Source organism: Zonotrichia leucophrys, chromosome 15 (assembly GCF_028769735.1).
Source record: "Zonotrichia leucophrys gambelii isolate GWCS_2022_RI chromosome 15, RI_Zleu_2.0, whole genome shotgun sequence".
In the NCBI taxonomy this organism is placed as follows: Eukaryota; Metazoa; Chordata; class Aves; order Passeriformes; family Passerellidae; genus Zonotrichia; species Zonotrichia leucophrys.
The window spans coordinates 59,320-78,503 of NC_088185.1; the positions used below are offsets into that span (position 1 = coordinate 59,320).

General features: G+C 45.4%; 1 protein-coding gene across 2 annotated transcripts in view; it reads right to left on the bottom strand.

Moving 5' to 3' along the window:
* Positions 1-19,184, bottom strand: part of MMP17 (matrix metallopeptidase 17) — a 77,608-nt gene that overhangs the window by 55,893 nt on the left and 2,531 nt on the right. Inside the window, exons 2-5 of one of the 2 annotated variants that reach the window (XM_064726722.1) lie at positions 8,909-9,069; positions 6,312-6,492; positions 5,531-5,630; positions 1,038-5,158 (exon numbers count right to left, since the gene is read on the bottom strand). In XM_064726722.1, the coding sequence (XP_064582792.1) occupies positions 1,038-1,067 (30 nt within the window). In that variant the 5' untranslated portion in view covers positions 1,068-5,158; positions 5,531-5,630; positions 6,312-6,492; positions 8,909-9,069. The remainder of the gene's footprint in view (positions 1-1,037; positions 5,159-5,530; positions 5,631-6,311; positions 6,493-8,908; positions 9,070-19,184) is intronic. The other variant, XM_064726721.1, reaches the window with a different exon arrangement.

The following is a 19,184-nucleotide window of genomic DNA, read 5'->3' on the forward strand; positions in this document are numbered from 1 at the left end:
ATTTATGTACATAAATTGTGCACAAACACAGCAGAAGCCTCACTCAGCCCTTGTTTGGCTCTGCACAGGGAATAGCCTGGAGAGACTTCCTGCTGTTCTATAGCTCCCAGCTGAGCTCTTGTGGAACCCTCAGCATGCAGCTAGCACCAGGCTTTCCCTCTCATCACCTCCCAGCTGTCTGCAAGAAATTTGACATCCAAAGGAAGCCAAAGAAATGGCAATCATCCAGACTGGTAATGGGACACAGCACTGGCTGCTCTTGAGTGCGTCACACACGTGGGGACACCCTGTGTCACACATGTGGGGATATCCTGCAGCACCTGATGGCACAAGAAATGCTGCCCTCGTAGAATTTTTCTAGTTTACCAGAACTGAATGAGGAGGCAGTGGTGAAATAATGAAGTTTCTGCAACTTCTTAGCACCCAGGTGTCCCTTTGCTTGGGCAGAGCTGCGGCCCCATCACTCCAGCCCAGGCACAGTTCTCCAGCCCAGGCACAGTTCCACAGTTCTGCCCAGTTCCCAAACAAGATACATCTTGCTTCAAGCACCACAAATCCCCAGCTTCTGCTGGGGATCCACTGCTATGGAATGCTCCAGGGAAGGAGCTGTCAGGTGTGTCACCACCATAGCAGCCAGTGACCAGCCCCCAGAAAGGACTGAGTGACAAAACAACAGGAAACACAAGTGTGAAACCCTGTGCAGAGTTTACAGAAAAAAAATTATCAGACATGCTAAGAACCTAGTTTAAAGTTATTGTTTTATCTGAGAGTGTTAGATGCTTGAGAAAAATCTCATTTGGAAAAGAAAAAAAGGGCTTTTTTAGCTTTAGTAATTTTCTTAAAAGTTTTCTTTAAAGGACAACTCCAGACATCTAGAAAAAAAATTCCACCCTGAAAAAGCAGAGTTACTTAGAGTTACTTCATTTTCTGATCCTGTAATAACTGCTCTTCCAGATTACTTTTCCCCCTTCCCATGTCACTTTTCCTCACACTTCACACCCCTGTAGAAATTACACAGCACATAAGTTCAGTTTTACCTGTACCATTTCCCCGAGACACATTTCCATGCCTGCTTCATGCCTCCCCTCTCCTGTACTGCAGGGTCCAACCAGTCAAGGTAGAGAAGGGAGAGAGCCATCAGGCACATAATGTGCTCTCAGTAGTTTGCTGGGAATTCTCAGGGTGTTTTCCCTCTGCCTCAGAGCAGCTGAACTTCATCATGATACCCAGAACAGCTGAGCTCCATCATTATCTCTGAACTTCCAGCCCTAGCTGCACAGGTAGGGCAAGAGCACACAAATTGTGAGATGCCAAGCACATTTATATGTCAATTATTTTTTTTTTCCAAATAAATAAGGGAGTTGAATTGAGCTTTATCACTTTCCTTTTAAAACTTGGCTTTTAAAATTATTTCCTTTGGGAGACGAAAGAAACACCTCCCAAGCAGGGGAAGGCTGGAGAGATCAGCACTGGGAACTTCAGCTGTGATGGGTTCCCATCCATCAGATGCAGAGCAGCCAGTGGCAGAGGCAGCTGGGAAAAAAGTTGAATATCTCAAATGCAAAGACCAATTCAAGAACCACGTCATGTCCAGCACTGCTGAAAGACAGAAAATGCCTCCAAGGACGTCTCAGCCCTGGTGTTCCAGTTGGCGGTGGCAGCTCTTTCCTGGGGTAATGACTCCCAGTGAGAGTCCCAAGCTGGGGTGAACCTGCTGGGTCTGACCCTGACAGGTTGAATTAAATCTTGTGTTTTGGGCAGAAATGTATAAAAGGAGCTGAGGAAAATGAACCATGGGAGTTAAGTGATAAGGTGAGAAATCTACTCAGCAATACCAACTGCCTCACTCAGAGGTCTCCTTCACATGAAAGGACTTGAGATGGTGCTGTAGCAATGGAGAAACAATGGAGTTCCAGGAGAAATCCCAGAGAAACCTTGTTTAAACTTGGTCTACTTAAAAAAGTAATAGGCAAAGTAGTACAGAGAGCTTTGTGCCCTGGCCCTGCTGATGTTCTTACAGGTCCCTATCCCCTCCTGGGGTCCTGCTGCTCCCATGGAAGTTGTGTGTGTGTAAACATGGTGCAGGGCCTGTGCTGGGACTGGGCTGCTGTGATCTCTAAAAATGCTCAGGAACTGCTTGAAAGCTCTGGGAAAACTCCTGCTTCCATTCTGCCTGGAGTTGTGTGGTGGGTATCTGTTACTGCTGTGTTACAAAGGTTAAATGCACCTGTGGAAACCCATGCTGGGTGTGAGTTTTGGTGCAGTTCTGTTAGAGGAGACATTTAGGCCTATTCTTCCCACTGCTCTCTGCAGTGTCCCCAGGCTGGTGGCAAGGCTGGGACCTCGGCTGTAGGAAGCTGTCAGGCTATGGGAAGGGGCCACCCTGGCTGGACTGTCCCAGTTCTCCTGCCTGCTGAGCATGGGCTATGCATGTCTTTCCCATGTGCGCAGTCAGTGATGCCAATGCATCCAGCTGCTGTGTGGGTTTCCCACAGGATGCACACTGAGTGCTCAACATGATGTTCACAGCCAGAGATGGCACAATAATCTGAGCAAGAGGTGTTAGGGGCTCTTGGAAAGGTCAGCCTTTTGCAGCTCAGGCATGCTGGGGCTGCTTTTTCCTGTCTCAGAGCAGGTAAGGAGTTAAAGGTCAGTATGTGTAAGTCTTCCTTGGCAAGCATCCAGACCTTTCAGTGCATGGATACCCACCTGTTCTTCCCCAAAGCTGGACACTGCAGTCTCCATGCTTAGGAAGGAGGAGGTGACCTGAAAGTTTCCAGGATGCTGGAGGCACCTGGGCAGTCATTCTAGGCTTCTTGTCTCTGTAAGCAGCTCAAATCTAGCTGGATGTGCCTAAGTGTTTAATCAAGATTTGTCCTGCAAGGGATGTGCCCTGGCCTTTGAGAAGCATACCCCTGCCATAGGACAGGCAGTTCCAAGGAAGCGAGCGATGGCAGGTACATCATGCTGGTACTTGGCTCCTCACCTCCCACCCAGCATCCCACTGTGTCCCACTGAAACCAGTCCCCAGCTGCCCTGACCATCACTATAAGTTTGGCCTCGCTGCCGGAGGTCCATGAGGATGAGAACAGCCCTTCGTGGAGCATGGGATGCCAGAGCCTGTAGCACAGCAAATGTCCCAAACCCCAGCAGCACTGCCTCTCTAGGCAGAGGCTGTGCAGAGCTCAGCACATTCTAAGAAGCTTCAAGTTTGTGTCAAATACCAGGCTAGAGGTCTGAGGATCACGTCTTCTGACAGCTCATTCTCCTGCAGGCTGGAGATCGGTGCAAACACAAGGAGAGGCTCTGATCCCCATTATAATGCTAATCTCCTCCAACTCCCAGTAGGAGCCGAGTAGCATCCTGTTAATGAAATTATAACCATGGCTCACACGGTGCATTTCTGCTGAACACATCTGAAGTCTCTTTCCCTCAGAGGCTACATAACCAATGCCTGGGAGTTATCTTGCTGCTGTTATAGTAGCAACACGATTAGAGTGCTGAAGCTAATTTAAATCCTGTTGAATGCTATTATAATGCAGTGAGTAAAGCTGGCATGTGACATGTTTAGATATCCTTAGAGTGGGCACATCAGGCTCGTCCCCAAAAAGTTTAAGGGTTATATTCAGAGACTTCAACATAAATTGCAAATCCTTCATGGGCAGGTTATATTTGATAAGACTTTCAGGTGCTTAAGCTACAAGTCTCATTTAATTGTGTGATAACTCCAGGACTCTTAGCTGGCCCCATACCTTCTTCTATCTTCAGTTATCCTGAGCATCTTCCATTACTGCAATATCTCTGCTCCCAATGTGAGTGGAGTGGAGCTGTGGGAAACTGCTGTGCTAAACTTGAGCGCTGGCAGTGAGGCAAAAATGGAGCTTAACCGTATTTGCCAGTTGTGTTGGGGGTTCTTCTAGTCTTGCTTTATGGGCTTAGGAGGGATTTGGGGTGACTGTGGGGGTTTTTAAGAGCTGCTGCGTTTTGTACCTCTGAAAAAAATGTCTGTGTGCCTTTGCCCTGTCAAACAGCAATGCAGCTCCCATGCACAGCCAGGACATCACCCTGGGAGTTACACAGAGGCCCCAGTGCCCTGTGCAGGGCAGCCCTGGCAGCCCAGCTAATAACAAGCAAACCAAACACAGGGCTGAGAGACTTTGTCTTGACCTTTACAAGCTGCTGCAACACCCCAGAGCTCCAGCAATTGCCACCTTGCAGAGCCTGAGCAAACAACTCTGCAGGGAAGCAGGGAATGGAATTGGTCCCTATCCCAGCATGACAGCAGACTGCAGCCTCAAGCTGCTCTCCTGAGCCCGACACTGGGAGAAGTGTTCCTGACAAGCATTTTATCATTGTTCTGGTGATATGGAGCCTGGTTGAGTTGTGCCTTTTCTCTTGTCTTCTCCAGCATACATGAGGGCAGATCACAGGGATGCAGTGGAGCAGAGGGCTCCAGATTATACCACCCCCCAGACAGTCACAGAACATTTTGTCCCAGTTCAAGTCAGGCCCATCTCTGGCTCTTGGCCATGCCAGACATGGATTTCACTTCCCACTCCATTCTCTCCCTTCACCTGATGCTGTCAGGATGTTCTCTTAAGGCCAGCAGGCAGCATTGCACTGGTTTCAGCCCTTTGTGGGAGCTTTGTCCTGATGTTGCTGCCCCAGCCACACCATGATTTTCTTCTACCTAATTTAGCATCCTACCCCACAAAAATATAAGTGTGTGGAGGGGAAGAAGAAAGAGAAATGTCTACAAGGAGCAGCAAGAGAGGGATCCCTAACTCTGTGAGGAGCTCATCTGTCACCTGTCTTCATGGCAGTTTTAGAAGATATGGCAAATTTAGTAGCAGCAGCTATATCTTTACCGGGGTAAAGCAGCTCAGCTTTTTGCCCCAGCACAGGTGTCCTGTATCCTTTGCAGCCCAGCCTTGTCTTGGCTGCCCACACAGCAGGGTCTGCTCTGGGAGCCTCTGTGTTCCTCTGAGCCAGATGTTCTCTTCCTGGGGCCATTGCCTGCAGAACACAAGACTCCTCCAGACCAAGGTATCAGCCCAGAGTTGTGTGGCAGAGCTGGAAACTCAGTTCTCCTGATCTTTAGAGCCTCTCCATTGCTCTTCATCTTGGCCATCAACATCACCCTGCTCTCTGAGTCCTGCTGTAATTAGAAACAGATAGTAAAGTATTTCAGGAGGGGAGGTAACATTCCCCAAATGAATTCATCCTTTCAGTTCATGTGCTGGCAGCACAGGCTGTCACAGCTTTATTTTTAAATGACCTTTCCCTTTATCACCAGAAAAATTTCTTCCTATTGACCTGAAGAGCACCAGCAAAGTCAAGTGGAATATATATATATATATTCTTTCCTACCCACTGAACATGGTCATTGTTAATCTGAGCATGTTAAAACCAAAAGGGGCAAGATGTGGAAGGTGTTTAACACTAACTTGATGAGAGCAAAGGGGAAGGGGTGGAGACCAACCTTGCTGAAGGTAGAATTAGATGTTTAAAATGGAAGTGAAGAGAGTACCTGTCTTAGACACGTGGTATCTGCCTCCATATCCCAGAACACAGCTGTGGCACAAAGACTCTTGACAGACAATCACTGGTCTGGTGGAGTTAACAGCAGCCTGAGAAACATGGCAAGATGTTCACATGGGTAAAACTGGGAGATTCAGAGTAAAAACCCTGCAAAAGCAGCTTGCACAGTTCTGCCAGGTCACTGGGAAAATTCTTTGTAGCCACTTTGAGTCAAGGTAACAGTCACCTGGGGACTCTTAGCATCTTTTTAAGTTAGACTTCAAGGAAAAATTCAAGGCCGGGGAAGGCAATGCAGTTTTAATAAGTGATGACTTATTTTGGCTAGGTTAGCATTAATAAATAGCCATTAGCTATGCAAAGGAGCATTTGCATAAGCAGCGTTTGAGGGCCAGGTTATGGCAAGACTGTCTCAAGTGAGGATGAAGAGTGGACCAGCCTGGTGCTCATGCCAAGGTTCTTGAAGCAAACAAATTCACCTGAAGCCCCTTCTCTGAAGTGTACTGGAAATGATCCTACAATGTCCTATATCCTGGAAACAAGGATCTCCCTTTCCATGGGGAGGGGGAAGAAAAGCCCAGAGGAAGACTTGGAGCATTCAGCAAACAGAGGCAGGAGTGTTTGAGTAGCTGAGAGAGGACAAGCACGCTGTTCCTTCCATACTGAGCATTTTATAGGGGTGAAATGTATCTGTATAATGCATTCAAGGCTAGACAGCACTTACATCAGCCAGTGTTAACTGCTCGGAGGGAGAAGGAGGAGTAGGAACTTACAGAGCAGAAAGAGCTGAACCCTTTGGCAGGACCCAGAAGGCAGGCAAGTCCTCCCCAAAATCAGTCACCTCCAATCTCCTCCTATTGGTGTTTATGTGGAAAAATTCAAAAGCAGGGACTAAGGTTGTGCCTTGGAATGATTTCTAACACAGTAAAGCCCAATTTCGACGGTGAACTTCACCTACAGGGAAGAAAAAAAAAAACCAAGTGCCAAATCACACCAATCCAGTAATCATAATTGTCCTTGCTGGTACAAATGTGTCTCTCTAGAGGCACACAATGCTAGAGGTTTAGAGTAGAGCAGAAAATCTCTTGCAGAGGTTTTTTGTTTTGGTTGTTTTGGTTTGGTTTTTTAATAGTATTTTAACTATACCACAAAATGTGAGTCTAATTAATCCCTAAAATTGGTGACATTACACTTCATCCCATCCTTATGGAATGAGTGCAAAATGCCACAGGACTGCTACCACTTCCCAGGCCCACAGCCAACTCCCTGTCAGACAGCAAGTCTGACCCTGGCCCTGCCTCCTGCTCCCAGAGAGGGTTCCTTTCCCTTTGGCCATCGCTCTTCCAGATGGAGACTGGGAGATGTTTTAGTGCATTTTCCACCTGCCACCCCAAAACAGAGCACACTTGTGCTTCTTTCAGAATCTATTTCTTCAAGGATTTCAGCTTATCAGTCACAGGTTTTGTAGAGAGCAGCAGCCAGCCAGGTCCCTGTGCCTCCACAGTCCTCCTCCTGTGGATGCTGCCCAGCCCCACAGCTCCAGCCACTTCCCAGATGCAGCTCCAGCACCCAGCTAAGTCCAGAGACACCTACTTACCTGCTCTGCCAGCTAAGCTGCCTTTGACAGTCACTACCTCTGATCAGGTATTACTAATGATTTTAATAACATGATATGTGATGGCAAGAAAAACCAATAAACCCTGATGTAAGATGCTTTTGTCACAATCTTGAGACTCCTGCTTGGAGCAGATGCCTTATTAGCCATTTAATTTTCAGCTCCATGGCAAGGCACTGTAATGAGAGGAAATATAAAATCAACAAGGCAGCTGCAACCTAGCTTCATGTTCTCTCTCAAATTTAATAGAGATTCATGAGGCTTTACACCAATGTGCTGAGAGAAAAGGATTACAGGCTTCTTGCACCTCGCTTGGGTCTAAGGGAGGTGAATATCAGCAATCAGCACACAGCTGATAAATGTCTGGCGGAAGTTATTCCAAGACCCAACTGTATTAATATCAAACAAGGTGCTTCAGCTCATGTGATGTGTCCAGTCCAAGCCAACCTGTCTCAAAAGCATGAGCTCAGAAGTAAAGGAGCAGATTGGTAACAGAGGACAGTGGTATCTGCTCTCTCCAGGCTGTGCAGGATCCATGCTGGCGCTTGTTACACCATGGGGCTTTCAGCCCTTGCGCACTGGTGTCCCTGTGCCCTGAAGCCACTGTGCTGGCAGGCTGTGCCCATCCCACTGCCTCCCTGTCTCCTGCACATCAGCACAGGGCTCAGGGCAATGTCCCCAAGGGCATGATCAGACCCATGTTTCTTCCCTTTCCCCAGCATGCAGCTGATGGCTCCAGTTGCGCCCAAAAGCCACTGACCCAACTGATTTCACTGTGCCAGTACCACTCACTCAGTCACCATTTAGTTCCTTTAACTGCCATCTCTTGGGTGTTTCATGCAAGACAAAAAGCACCTGTGGCTGCTGGACTGTGATACTGAGCCCTCCACCTTCCATGTGTCCTCCTCTTCTTCTGCCCCACTCTTCAAATGCATTTTCCCATGGGGTTCCCAGGTTCCCATCACAGGCCCTGCCAGCAGCATTGCTGCCTGGGGGCAGCAGGAGCAGCTTGGGGTGTGCTGGGCACATTAACAGGTCTGGCTACTGAACTCAGGTCTGAGTCAGTGAGCTGTCAGGCCCAGCAGTGACACAGCAGCAGATGAGAGTCCCCTCATGCTACAAAACACAGCCTCTCTGGGAGGTAATGCCTCTGAAACAGGGTCCCCAGGTAAGTGGCCAAAGCACCAAACCCAAGTTCAAGAAGCATTTCGACAATGCTCTGAGGCACATGGTGGGACTTTTGAGGTATCCTGTGTAAGCCCAGGAGTAGGACTCAATGATCCTGATGGGTCCCTTCCAATGCAGATATCCTCTGATTCTCTGTGCTTTCCAGCACATAAGGAAAATTGACAACATTTTTACTTCAAAATGCAGTTCACTCTGATGAAAAGGAATGTACCTTAAGAAAGACATGCCGCTTGCATGCTATCTGTAGCCTCAGTAAGTCATAAAACTTGCTGCTATATATTTTCTTTACCAGGCAGGGAAACTTGGCTGCCATTCAGGAGTGTGACTGGGATGTAATGGTAGGATCCAGACCCAAAGCAACCTGGACTGTACTCACTGGTACAAAAACAGCCCTGAAAGGGCTTGACTGAGACCAGACTCTACTGTAGCAGTTACAGGATAGCTACTAAGAAAGAATCTTGGCCTTAAAAACCTTAATCAGGTAGCAGGCAGGAGACAGGAGTTATTTTTGCTCTGGCTTGTTGGTGTGGAAGCTGTTTGACAAAGGATGACATCAATTGCACAAACCTTGAGCTGAGCCAAGAGAGGAGCCTGAGGAATGATTCTGATTTCCTGTCAAACCTGCGATTCTCCTGTCGCAGTGTGAGCAGGTCAGGGCCACTGGCCATGCTGCGTTTCCAGCTGTTAAATGTGGGCACATATGTTACATGAGCACACATCCAGAGCTGCTGTAAATAAAGCAGAGCATTACACAGGAGTTAATCCAGCGCTGTTCTGCTGCTCATGTCAAAGATACCGACCTGTTAATGCTCTGCACATCTCTTATTGAAAATAGTGGAGCAGATTTCACCTCAGCAGTATCCCCCCACAGAGCCAGCCTCTGTGCCCTCAGTGAATGATAATAGCTGATGCGCCACTGTCATTCCCATGCAGTAAAGCATGTTGGAAGCTGTTCCTCCCTCTTTGTTCTCAACATGGATCATTGCTCCTTCCAGCACTGCAAAAGCCAGACCAAAAGAAAAGCCAGTGGTTTCCCAGCAGAGGTGTTTCATAAATTTACCACTCTGCTGTGAGGAGATGCAGGCACAAACTGGCATCAGAGGCTCTCAAAGGCTTCAGGACCTGCTGTTGCTGGTGTGGAACAGATCCCCAGCAAGAAGAGGCCACCCCAATTAGCAACAGAAAGCACAGGACATTGGGCATGTTCAGTGCCAGCCAGGGCTGAGGGCACAACAAAAGCTTCTCTTCACTTACTTCTCCAGTTTATCAGAGAAAGAAGGGGTGCATTGTTGGTTTTCTACATCTGAGGTACTGTCAGCCTTAAGCCAACAAGATATCATGCAAGAATTATTTTGAGCAATTCAAGGTTAGTTTTTGTTGCTTTTTTCTTTAACTTTCCAGCAGCAATCCATTTTCATTTTGCACATGGACACATTCAATAGCGCAGGCACTGAGTGCTCTTAGGCAAAGCACAGGCAAGGATTCTGATAAAGAAAAAAAATCTGGGTTTTTGTCCAGTCTTTCAATTAACTTTGTTGGCAATCTGTAACAAAGAATTCATAAAAATCTTGAGGCGCTTTTTACAAGCAAGATGGAAAGTAGTTGGTTGGGTTTTTTTCCACCTTGCAGGAAATTCCCTTTTCTGTCTCTGAAGCAAGAGAAAACACATCAATAAAGAATGAATTTCCAAAAGTTTTCTTTGACTCAAAGACAACCTGAAATTATATAGCCTAATTCACTTCAAGCACCCCTGGCTCAGCCGTGCAAGTGTCATTCCCAGAGGCAAACGTTTCTGAATGACAATCCATTAGGCACCACCACAGTTCCGGTCCCTGCCTTCCCACACTGGGCTAGACTGCACATCCACTCGGTCTTCTCACCCCCTTGGCATGCCAAGTCCCTCAGCTCAGCTCTGACTGCTGGCACGAGCAGCAGGGTTGCCTATGAGCATCACCATCCCTTGATTTCTCTCCTATGCACCCAAAATCTCATAATACAGAAAGAAACCCAACCATTCCTGCTGCAAAATACCTGCAGAAAAAAGAGCTGGGAACTTTACTCCCTCCCTGCACTCCATCAGTGTCTTTCTCTGGGCCTCAAACACAAATGTGATGGATGTTACCAGGTAGCCCAGCAGGGACTGCAGTCACACCACCATCAGCTACCACTCTCCAAACCTTTCAGTCTCATGAAAACCTGCCAGCAATTTCAGTGAATCTCTGGAGCTCTGGAGGGGATTTTGTTCCTGAGAAAGAGTCAGATGTCATTTCCTTCACAAGAAAAGAAAATGTCATAAAAAGGCACTTGAACTGCTCAGGTGGCCTCCAGGAGCCAGGAATGTGCCAGGTCACAGCAAACACCAAGAGGAGCACTGGTTTTGTCTTTGCTCAGATAGAAGCATTTGGAGAATGCGTAAACCACTGAATCAGGCTCCTGGCACACTGCTCTCAGTTCATCAGCCTATGGGAACTTATCAGCACATATGGAAGTATTTGTACAGGGGAGTGGGTGAATTTCTCCATTGAGTCACTCATCTCTTATCTCTCCCGCAAAAATTGTGTATATTGCTTCAATTATAGAGACATTGAAAGAAGATATGAGGGTCACCAGATATGCTGTTAATATCACACGTGTGGAGATGAAGGTGGCAGCCATTTGCCACTCACTGAAAGCTGTCAGGAATGTGACAGAACAACAGGGTCCTGAGAACATCAGATTCTGAGCATTGGCACTTACTGACAGGTTTTCGTCATGGAGGAGAGGGAAAAACAAAGCTCTGCTTTGGGACCTGATAAATGGAGGTCCCTGGAGCATTCCAGTAAGATCTGCAAGAGTAAAATAAACAGAGACTCCTGGACTTACATGAATTATGTATATAAAGAGCTTTTTGAGAAAACAGTTAACTTTCATAAGGGTAAGAACAGGAAGGCAGTAAGCTTTTGAAGGTTGTAACAATGGTATAAAGTGCTATGGGGACAGTCATGACTGCCTTTATTTTCCTGTTTATACATATCCACTCTTGCATCCATGAAAATTTATGCAGGCTTTTCCGTAGCAATGCTTTTTTCTCCTCGGACTTCTCCAGTTTCCCTGTTCCTGATCCCATTGTCCCTTGTAACTTTTCCTCATTGCTGCACCCCTGTCTGTTCCCTGTTACAAATTCTTCCCTCCTTTTGATCTCTTTCCCTGTCTGGGCTATCTTGGCAAGCGTAGGGTTTTCCCTTCAAGAAGCTTATATATTCTTAATGCTACTTGATGAACAGAATTCAAACTTAGTAGCCAAGAATGGAGCTGGGACACAAATTCATTGCTCAAAAGGTGTCTCAAGCACAGCACCACCTCCTCCTACCAGCACTTAGGGACACTACCTTTCAGTATCAGCTTTCTGGATGTTAACATGCTTCTTATGACTCAAGAGTCTGCAAACACAGAGCACTGTTGCTCATGCTGACTTTCCTGGTGGCCCTGCAGCTTGGGGTACAAGCAGAGATATTGTGCTGATGTTCATAATAATGGCTGAATGCTGAGCCATATTCCAACAAGCTCCAAGCACTAACCAGTTTACTACCAAGGAGATGGAGATTCCATCACACCATCCATATGAGGCCATGTCCCTCCCCGGAAAAAGCTGTTGTGTTCCTCAGTGAGTAGCTTGGAATAAAAAGAAAAGCGTACGTTTAAAGCCCAGCCTGCTGATTATCAAATTCATTGCTGGTTTGAGAGAACACAAGTTGAACAGAATTAATGAATTGCGCCAGCTGCAAAACTTCTGGCAGATGGAGTAGAAAAATTGCAGCCTGGGATGCTGGGAATGATCTTTACCTCTTTTGAAGGAGGTGTTTCTACAATGAATATATTTAGGTGACAAAAAACACTCTTGTGCAAAGACAATCTTGCTTTGAAATAATTATTTCAAACACAACAGCTCTTCAGAAGATCAAGAGGTAGGATTATAAAAATATCCCAGCACAGACCAATTGCTGATGAAGAAACAATGATTACTTTTGGACATCACTGCTCTCCGAAAAGCTAACACGTGCTCGGGATTTTTTTGGGGAAAGAGGTTTAGGGGTTTTAAAGGGAGAGGGAGGAACAGGGAGAGCAGAGGCACATGGCTTTACATTTGGCTTTTTCTCCATTTCCTTTTGTTTGAGCAATGCTGTTCGAATTTGTAAACTCCAGAACACAAATTTAGCTGAGGGTAATTTGCCAGATTGTCCTAAGGTTATCAATTCATTCCCAACTTTATCCCAGAATTGAATATTGTGGATTTCTTCAGGGGAAATATTTGGGAACTGCAGAAAAAGCCATCTTATAAACTGTTTCAATTTTCCTTTAGAGAATTTCACATTACTCTTGACTAAAATGCTAACAATATGATAATACACTCCCCTTTGTACAATGCTAAGTTTGGAACCCATGTTAAAAAGCAAAGTACTTAATCCCGCCTGACCGAAAACAAAGCTAAAATCAGCTACCAATTTCTAAAAAAACCACAGATAGAAAGCGATAACGAGCAGACAAGAGCTTCACAATGCAGCTGTATATACTGCTTTTAAAATTCCCGGGCAGCAGCGTCAGGGCACGCCCTGCCGAGCCGAGGCAGAAACAAAGCCTCCCCCGCGGTGGAATGCAACACCCCCGCGGAGCAGAGACAGCAGCCACTCCACGTAGCAGCCGAAACCGGGACGCCCCCCCCCCCCCCCGCCGCCGCGTGTGCAGAGCACGCCCGACCCCGCAGGTCCCCCGGCCACGTGGAAAGAGAGCCCCCCCCTCCCCCGCAAAGAGAAAGAGAATCTCCTAACACGTGTCTGAGCACGCTGCTGAGCCGGGGGGGGGGAAAGGGCAGAGAGCGATCCCGCTCCGGCGGGAATTCTAAAAAACAGTGAAACACGCAGCAGGAAAGCTAACACTAGAACGCTATGAATTCTCGTCTGTGGGGCTGCGCAGCCAAAATGCAAAGGCAAAAAAGGAACAGAACTCGCGGCAGAGTCTGTTTTTGAGCTTCTGCTCTACCGAAAGCAGAGATACTCACGTGAAATGGAAGCTGTAGGCTGGGTACAGGCAGGCAGGTCTCCACCGGAAAAGGACCTCTCTCTGGGTGCAAGAGAGGCTGCCATTTTCTTCCTCTGGAAAAGCTGCTCACCACAATGAAGCAGGGCTTTCCAAAGGCGCCGAACAGTCCACGAAACTTTTTCTGGGAGTATTCCCAAAGTCTCTAGCTGGGAGTCTTGAAGCCAGGCTCCTTTCAGCTGGATGCACGGCTGGCAGAAGCTTCTCTGAGGAACTGCGAGTCCGTTTTCGGGCTGCAGAGTCGAGCCACCCACAGGGACGCCAATATATTGGAATAGTTATCCCAATATAACCAGTTAGATGGTGCCTAGGCCAATTCTGACCTTCGCTGCTTGGCCAGAGGCAGCACTGTGGTGTTCACCCCAGAGATACCTTGGCTGGCGGCAGAGTGCAGCGGGGCACAAGACAGGACTCCGTTTACCTCAGGGGAGAGCTTCTGGCGATGGTGGAGAGAAAGGGAGTCGATTCTGCTAGAAGGTAGCCAGATGTTTATTCCATGAGTACAGATACGTCTGCACTGGGCCACTGCTGGTAACAGAATGGAGGCCGCATGGTCTCATTCACATTTTAAGCTCAGGACAGGGGAAGGGGAGGGGACAGGTGAGTCACCAACCAGGTGAAGGGGCAGGGTCTCAAGGGACTAGGGACACCTATCACACGACGCCTTGCTGGTATGTTAGCCTGATTGACAGGGCACACTCAGCGAGGGGCGAGGGGGAAGGGAGAAGGTAAAACAGGATATTGCAACACACCACAACAATTACTAAGGCTCAGCTTTCACTTTTTTTTTGTATTAGATAGACACTATTTACAGCCCTGAAAACTCCATGTTTCAAGATCTGAGATGACATTTTTAGCTATGCATTAATCTTTTTGGTTCACATCAACCACGATCATCTGTTAAGCCAATAGTTATCTTCCCTACCTATCTCTGAGATGCCCTGAATGAACCCATCAGTCAAGGAAGTCTTCAGCACTCGTGATGTTGGGAAGAAGAAAAGTCACACACAGATCAGAGGGAATCAGGTGGGAAAGGTTTCTTTATCCATCATTATTGAGCTTGTTTTGTTAATCAAAGTATAAACTTATCTCCTTATCTATGTGAAGGTATTTAAGATGCAGAGCCAAAGAAAACTGCTGTACCATATTATGTGCATTTACTGTTCAGATTTCAAAAGCCAAGCATTTAATCTATTCAAAAGTAAGTCCAAAGGCAATTTCAGCAGTAGGATACAGCTGAAAATTGGGTAAGCTAAGTTCTAGAAAAGGTTAGAGAAGTCTTATGCAGAATCTCTGGCACTAGTAAACCTCGGTCCACATCTGCACTACCCCAAGTGCATTTCTTATCGAATGCTGTGATCACACAACAGGGGTGCAGACACCTTGGTGTAGGATTGCACCTGCATTCCAGTGCAGTCTACAGTTTTTAACCTCATTGCACAGTAAAACAAATATATGATCTCAGAAGTAGAGAGTAGCTATCTGCAACCATACAGTACAACCCAGCATCACACTACATTCTCTCTAGGTCTCAGTTTAAGCTTTTCTTTCTTGTCACCTCTGAGCTATGCTGAAAGGCTGCAGAAAAAACACACTGCCCTTAAGCCCCTGGTTCTGCACCACTGAACAAAGCAAAGAAGTGAAACTACCTTGATTTTTCTTACACAGCACCAGAGTGATCCATACATCACATAAGGACACAGACGGAGAGCTGAGATCAGTACATGCTCCCACCTAAAGCCAGCCAAGTGTTCTGGCTATGCCATGGTTCTGCTTTACTTCTAGAGTTCCAAAATCTTCAGCTTCATTTTTCCCTCTTTCAGTTGCCCTGCTTGTCATGTTAATATGCTGTTATAAGGAATAAAACTTCAACCTCCTGGTCAGGAAGCATGCAGTCTGAGAGTATAGTGACAGATGACAAGCACATTTTGTGAACAGTTGCTAACTATCAAAGCCTTTTGATAATATTTATCCAAATAAACTAACAGGTAGAAAGCTCAGTGCAATTAGCAGAAGTGCCCAAGGCTTGATGCTGTGCACTTGGACAGAGTTTAATTAGTGACACAGCAACATTTTTGTACAAATCCTGACAATTAAAGCCAGCAGCTAATAACATTTACAATGCTAGGCTAAACTGTGCCCAGATAAAAATCATAATGAATATAATTAAAACTTAAGCCATAACACAGATTTCTAAAGGCACTTGCAAATCTCTCTGACCAGCAGCATTTGAGAACAGCAGAGCTGTGTGCGGACAGAGTTCAGGTTATATTTTGGTTGTGGGAGAATTGCTTTGTTATTTTTCTTTTTTCTTTATCTCAAAAAGCAGAAATACTTCTATATTTTGTAGCAGCCAACACAGGAGAAACAGCACACCAATAAAGAACCCTTCTTCATTCCTTTACTTGTAATTTCTGCACTCCTGTTGTTGCCTGCGGCCTCACAAGAATCCTTCCAGCCAGGAGCAGAACGCCAACAAGGACACACTAACGTACTGTCCTCCTTCATCCACAGAGGATGCAGGCTGAAGGACAAGACAGATGAACTCCTCTCCCTGCAAGCCAACAAGGCAGTGACAACCTGCAGGAAGAGGGGGGAAGCACTCACAGGATCCTCCAGTCCTTGACAACAGCAACTCCCTTGAGCCTGCTAGTGGGAACCTGTGTCCCTCTCCAATCAAGCTTTTGTTATGAACATAGGGTCGATAAAGGTAACAGTAGATTCTGAAATTTGGAGCTCCTCTTTCTCACCAAGTTTTGTTACAAAAACTTCAAGCAATGTAATTTAAAATATTACATAGAAAAGGCAAATCCCTCCACTTTTTCTGCAGCAGCAGAGAGCTTTTGCCTTCCCTTTGGTGAGAGTAAGTATTTCTGCAGAACATCTTTCAGTACTACTCCAAGGGAATGAGATGGTTATTTTCAATAACAGCACCAGCCCCTGTCCCTGTTTCCCACTCCATGCAGCATGTCATGAACTTCACACATAAAAATAATTAAAAAAAACATTTACAGCAAGGAATTAGCCTGTTATGGTTTTGGTTGATATGGAGAATCAAAAGGGCAGACTGGCACCATGCAACAAATTAGCTGCTTAATATATTCATTTTTTCCCTTTTGAGTTTTCATGGGCACTTCTAGACACTGCAGAGGCTCATCCTTCAGACAGCCCAATTAAAAAGAAACATTCAGTGAATCAGTGTTCAATACAGCACTGTTTACAGCATTTTTCCTTGTTATTTCAGGACATAAATGGTTGATAGAATAAAACCCAATCAATTTCATTTGCTGGTCATGGGGCTCACTTTCTCTCCATATGCAGGCTGCCGCCCTTTTTGAGAGAAAAACTTTTGTGTCGCAATATGTTTCATTTTCTTCATAAAACCAGGGTTCCAGGTAGCTGTGGTTACAGTCACACTTGAACCAGGCCTATGCACTTTAAGACTTAACCCATAGCTGTCCCTCCTCTCTTAAAAGAATTGAAGTCTGCTGAATCTTTCAGTTGTCAGCAGTGCTTTCTGAAAGCAGTCTTGAAGTTGTTTGTCCCATAAGCCAGTAAGAGCTCAATGCCAGTGTGAAGATCAGATGCAGCAAACAGAGGCAAGATCTTGTACAATTTATCTTTACAGTGGAACAGCACCACATCCTCTCCTCCCCAGCCCTGGGCTGGCAGTGAATGGCCTCATCCCCAACAGGTACTACCTTAACCTTTATTTTCATACTGTTTTGACTGGTAAATAAGGAACACTTCTGTTTTCCTGCCATTGTCTCCAGCTCTGCCTAACAAACCCACATATGGAACTCAAATTACAGCTGCCTTCCAGAAAGCAGCCGCCTCTACACAACATCATTTGATAAGTCAAATGATCATCTGGAATGCTTTCCAGAGAGTTGAGCTACGCGCTGAACACTGAAATACCCCTCTAAGAAGGTGGAGGAAAGGAAGTATGATTCACGTCATTATTATTTATTGGCAGATAATTCACAGTCCTGGGCACTGTGGTACAGACAGAAGAATTTGGAAGGCTTTTTAGAAAGAGCCCCTTCTGCCAAGTTCAGGCGTTTTCAAGGAGGTTCTGCACAACTTCCCCACTATTAATTTCTGCCGAGGCACTAGACAGCGTATGAAGATATTGGTACAACAGACTGAACAAGATTTTGGCTGAACTCAAACTATGTGATATGAACAGAAAAGTAACTATGTAAGAATAAGTAATGGGAAGCTGTTTCTTAAGGTAACAGGTCATTTATAGAAGACTGTTGAGAAGATGCTTTTGTGCTGCTGACAATGCCTGAATGAAATCAGAGACTCTTCAGTGACTTTACAGAAACTGCAGATAGAGCCTGCTTTGCTGAAGCATTTATTAAGGTGTAAAACTCATTACTAGCAAAGGGCTAAAAGCTGTAAAACTTTGGTCTTGAAAGTTCTAGTGTTCAGATGATGAAAGACCTTGAAGAACTGCATTTTGAAAGAGCTGTCCGGTTCACAGTTAGAACGGAGCTTTCATTAGAAACACAGAAATCCAGGATAAGGTACTACTTTAAATCCTTAGGATTATTTTACAGGGAACAGGAAAAGAAAACTCTGAGATCCACAGAAATGCCAGTTTCCCTGCAGTGAGGCGTCATATCTGCCACTCTGTGCTGTCTGGGGAGATCAGCACCTGCCCTCCTCGGGTCTTGCATACTGGGATTGCTTTTACCCAAGCAGGCAGCTCTATCTGTAGCACTGTCAAGTATCAACAAGAACTCATCTTACTTCCTATGCAGAGATCATCATTTTAACACTCAGTGTAAAGAGAAAAATGAGTTTGCCAGCAGGCAACCATTGCACGTGAAGCCATTTTTTCCTTATCAGAGAAAACTCCTACCACATCTCCTGAGGAAAGTGTGGCAGCAAGCCAGAGACAGCAGATTATCACCATCACTTTTAAAACAGTCTAGCAGAGCTTTATATAATGTTTGTCATGCTATGTGTTCAGGATTAATTGTTGCCAAGAGATTATCATCTTCATCCAAATTAAAGATATTAAGTTAATACCAGGGAAGCTTCAAGTACCCTGAAAGTAAAAATGGATTTTTTATAAATGCTCACAACTTACTTTAAGATTTCAGAAAATGCAGTAGGGTGAATATACCTCCTCTGTAATCCAGAGCAGGGAAAATTAAGGCAAAAAGCAAAGACATGTTTTGCATCTAGATTTATCAGGAATCCTTCAATGGTTCAAACAGAGTAACAACAGCAATACCACTGCAGCTGCTACCAGAAAGACCAAAAGCTCATCAGCATGCAGGCAGATTTTAGTTTCCAACCAAATGCTCCAATAAAGCCTTTCCTTTTACATGTAATATTTCACTGAACTACACTTCTGTGCTGAAAGGATCTGTCTAAAAGCAAAACAAGATATTCAGATCGTATTTGCATTTAAATCACAAATGGAAAAATAAAGAAACACTAAACTTTTAAGATCTGCATTTATAGAATTTCAAACAAATTTTCATGATATAGCCAAGTTATTTTCATCTTATAAATTAATAATCTTGAATTAGTGCAATGATGTATTTTATGCTTTCAGATCATAATGGCAAACGGAAAACTAGCAAAGAAGATGCCATAGCAGTTTACTAACCTCTATCTACAAGTCTTTTATTTCTTTGCTTAATATAATTAGTTGTTGGCTAGGGGTGGAAGAAGAATAGGTAATAAATGCAATTTATTAAGTAGGAATTTAATTAAATGGGATTTCCTAATAAAACATCTTCCCAAAATA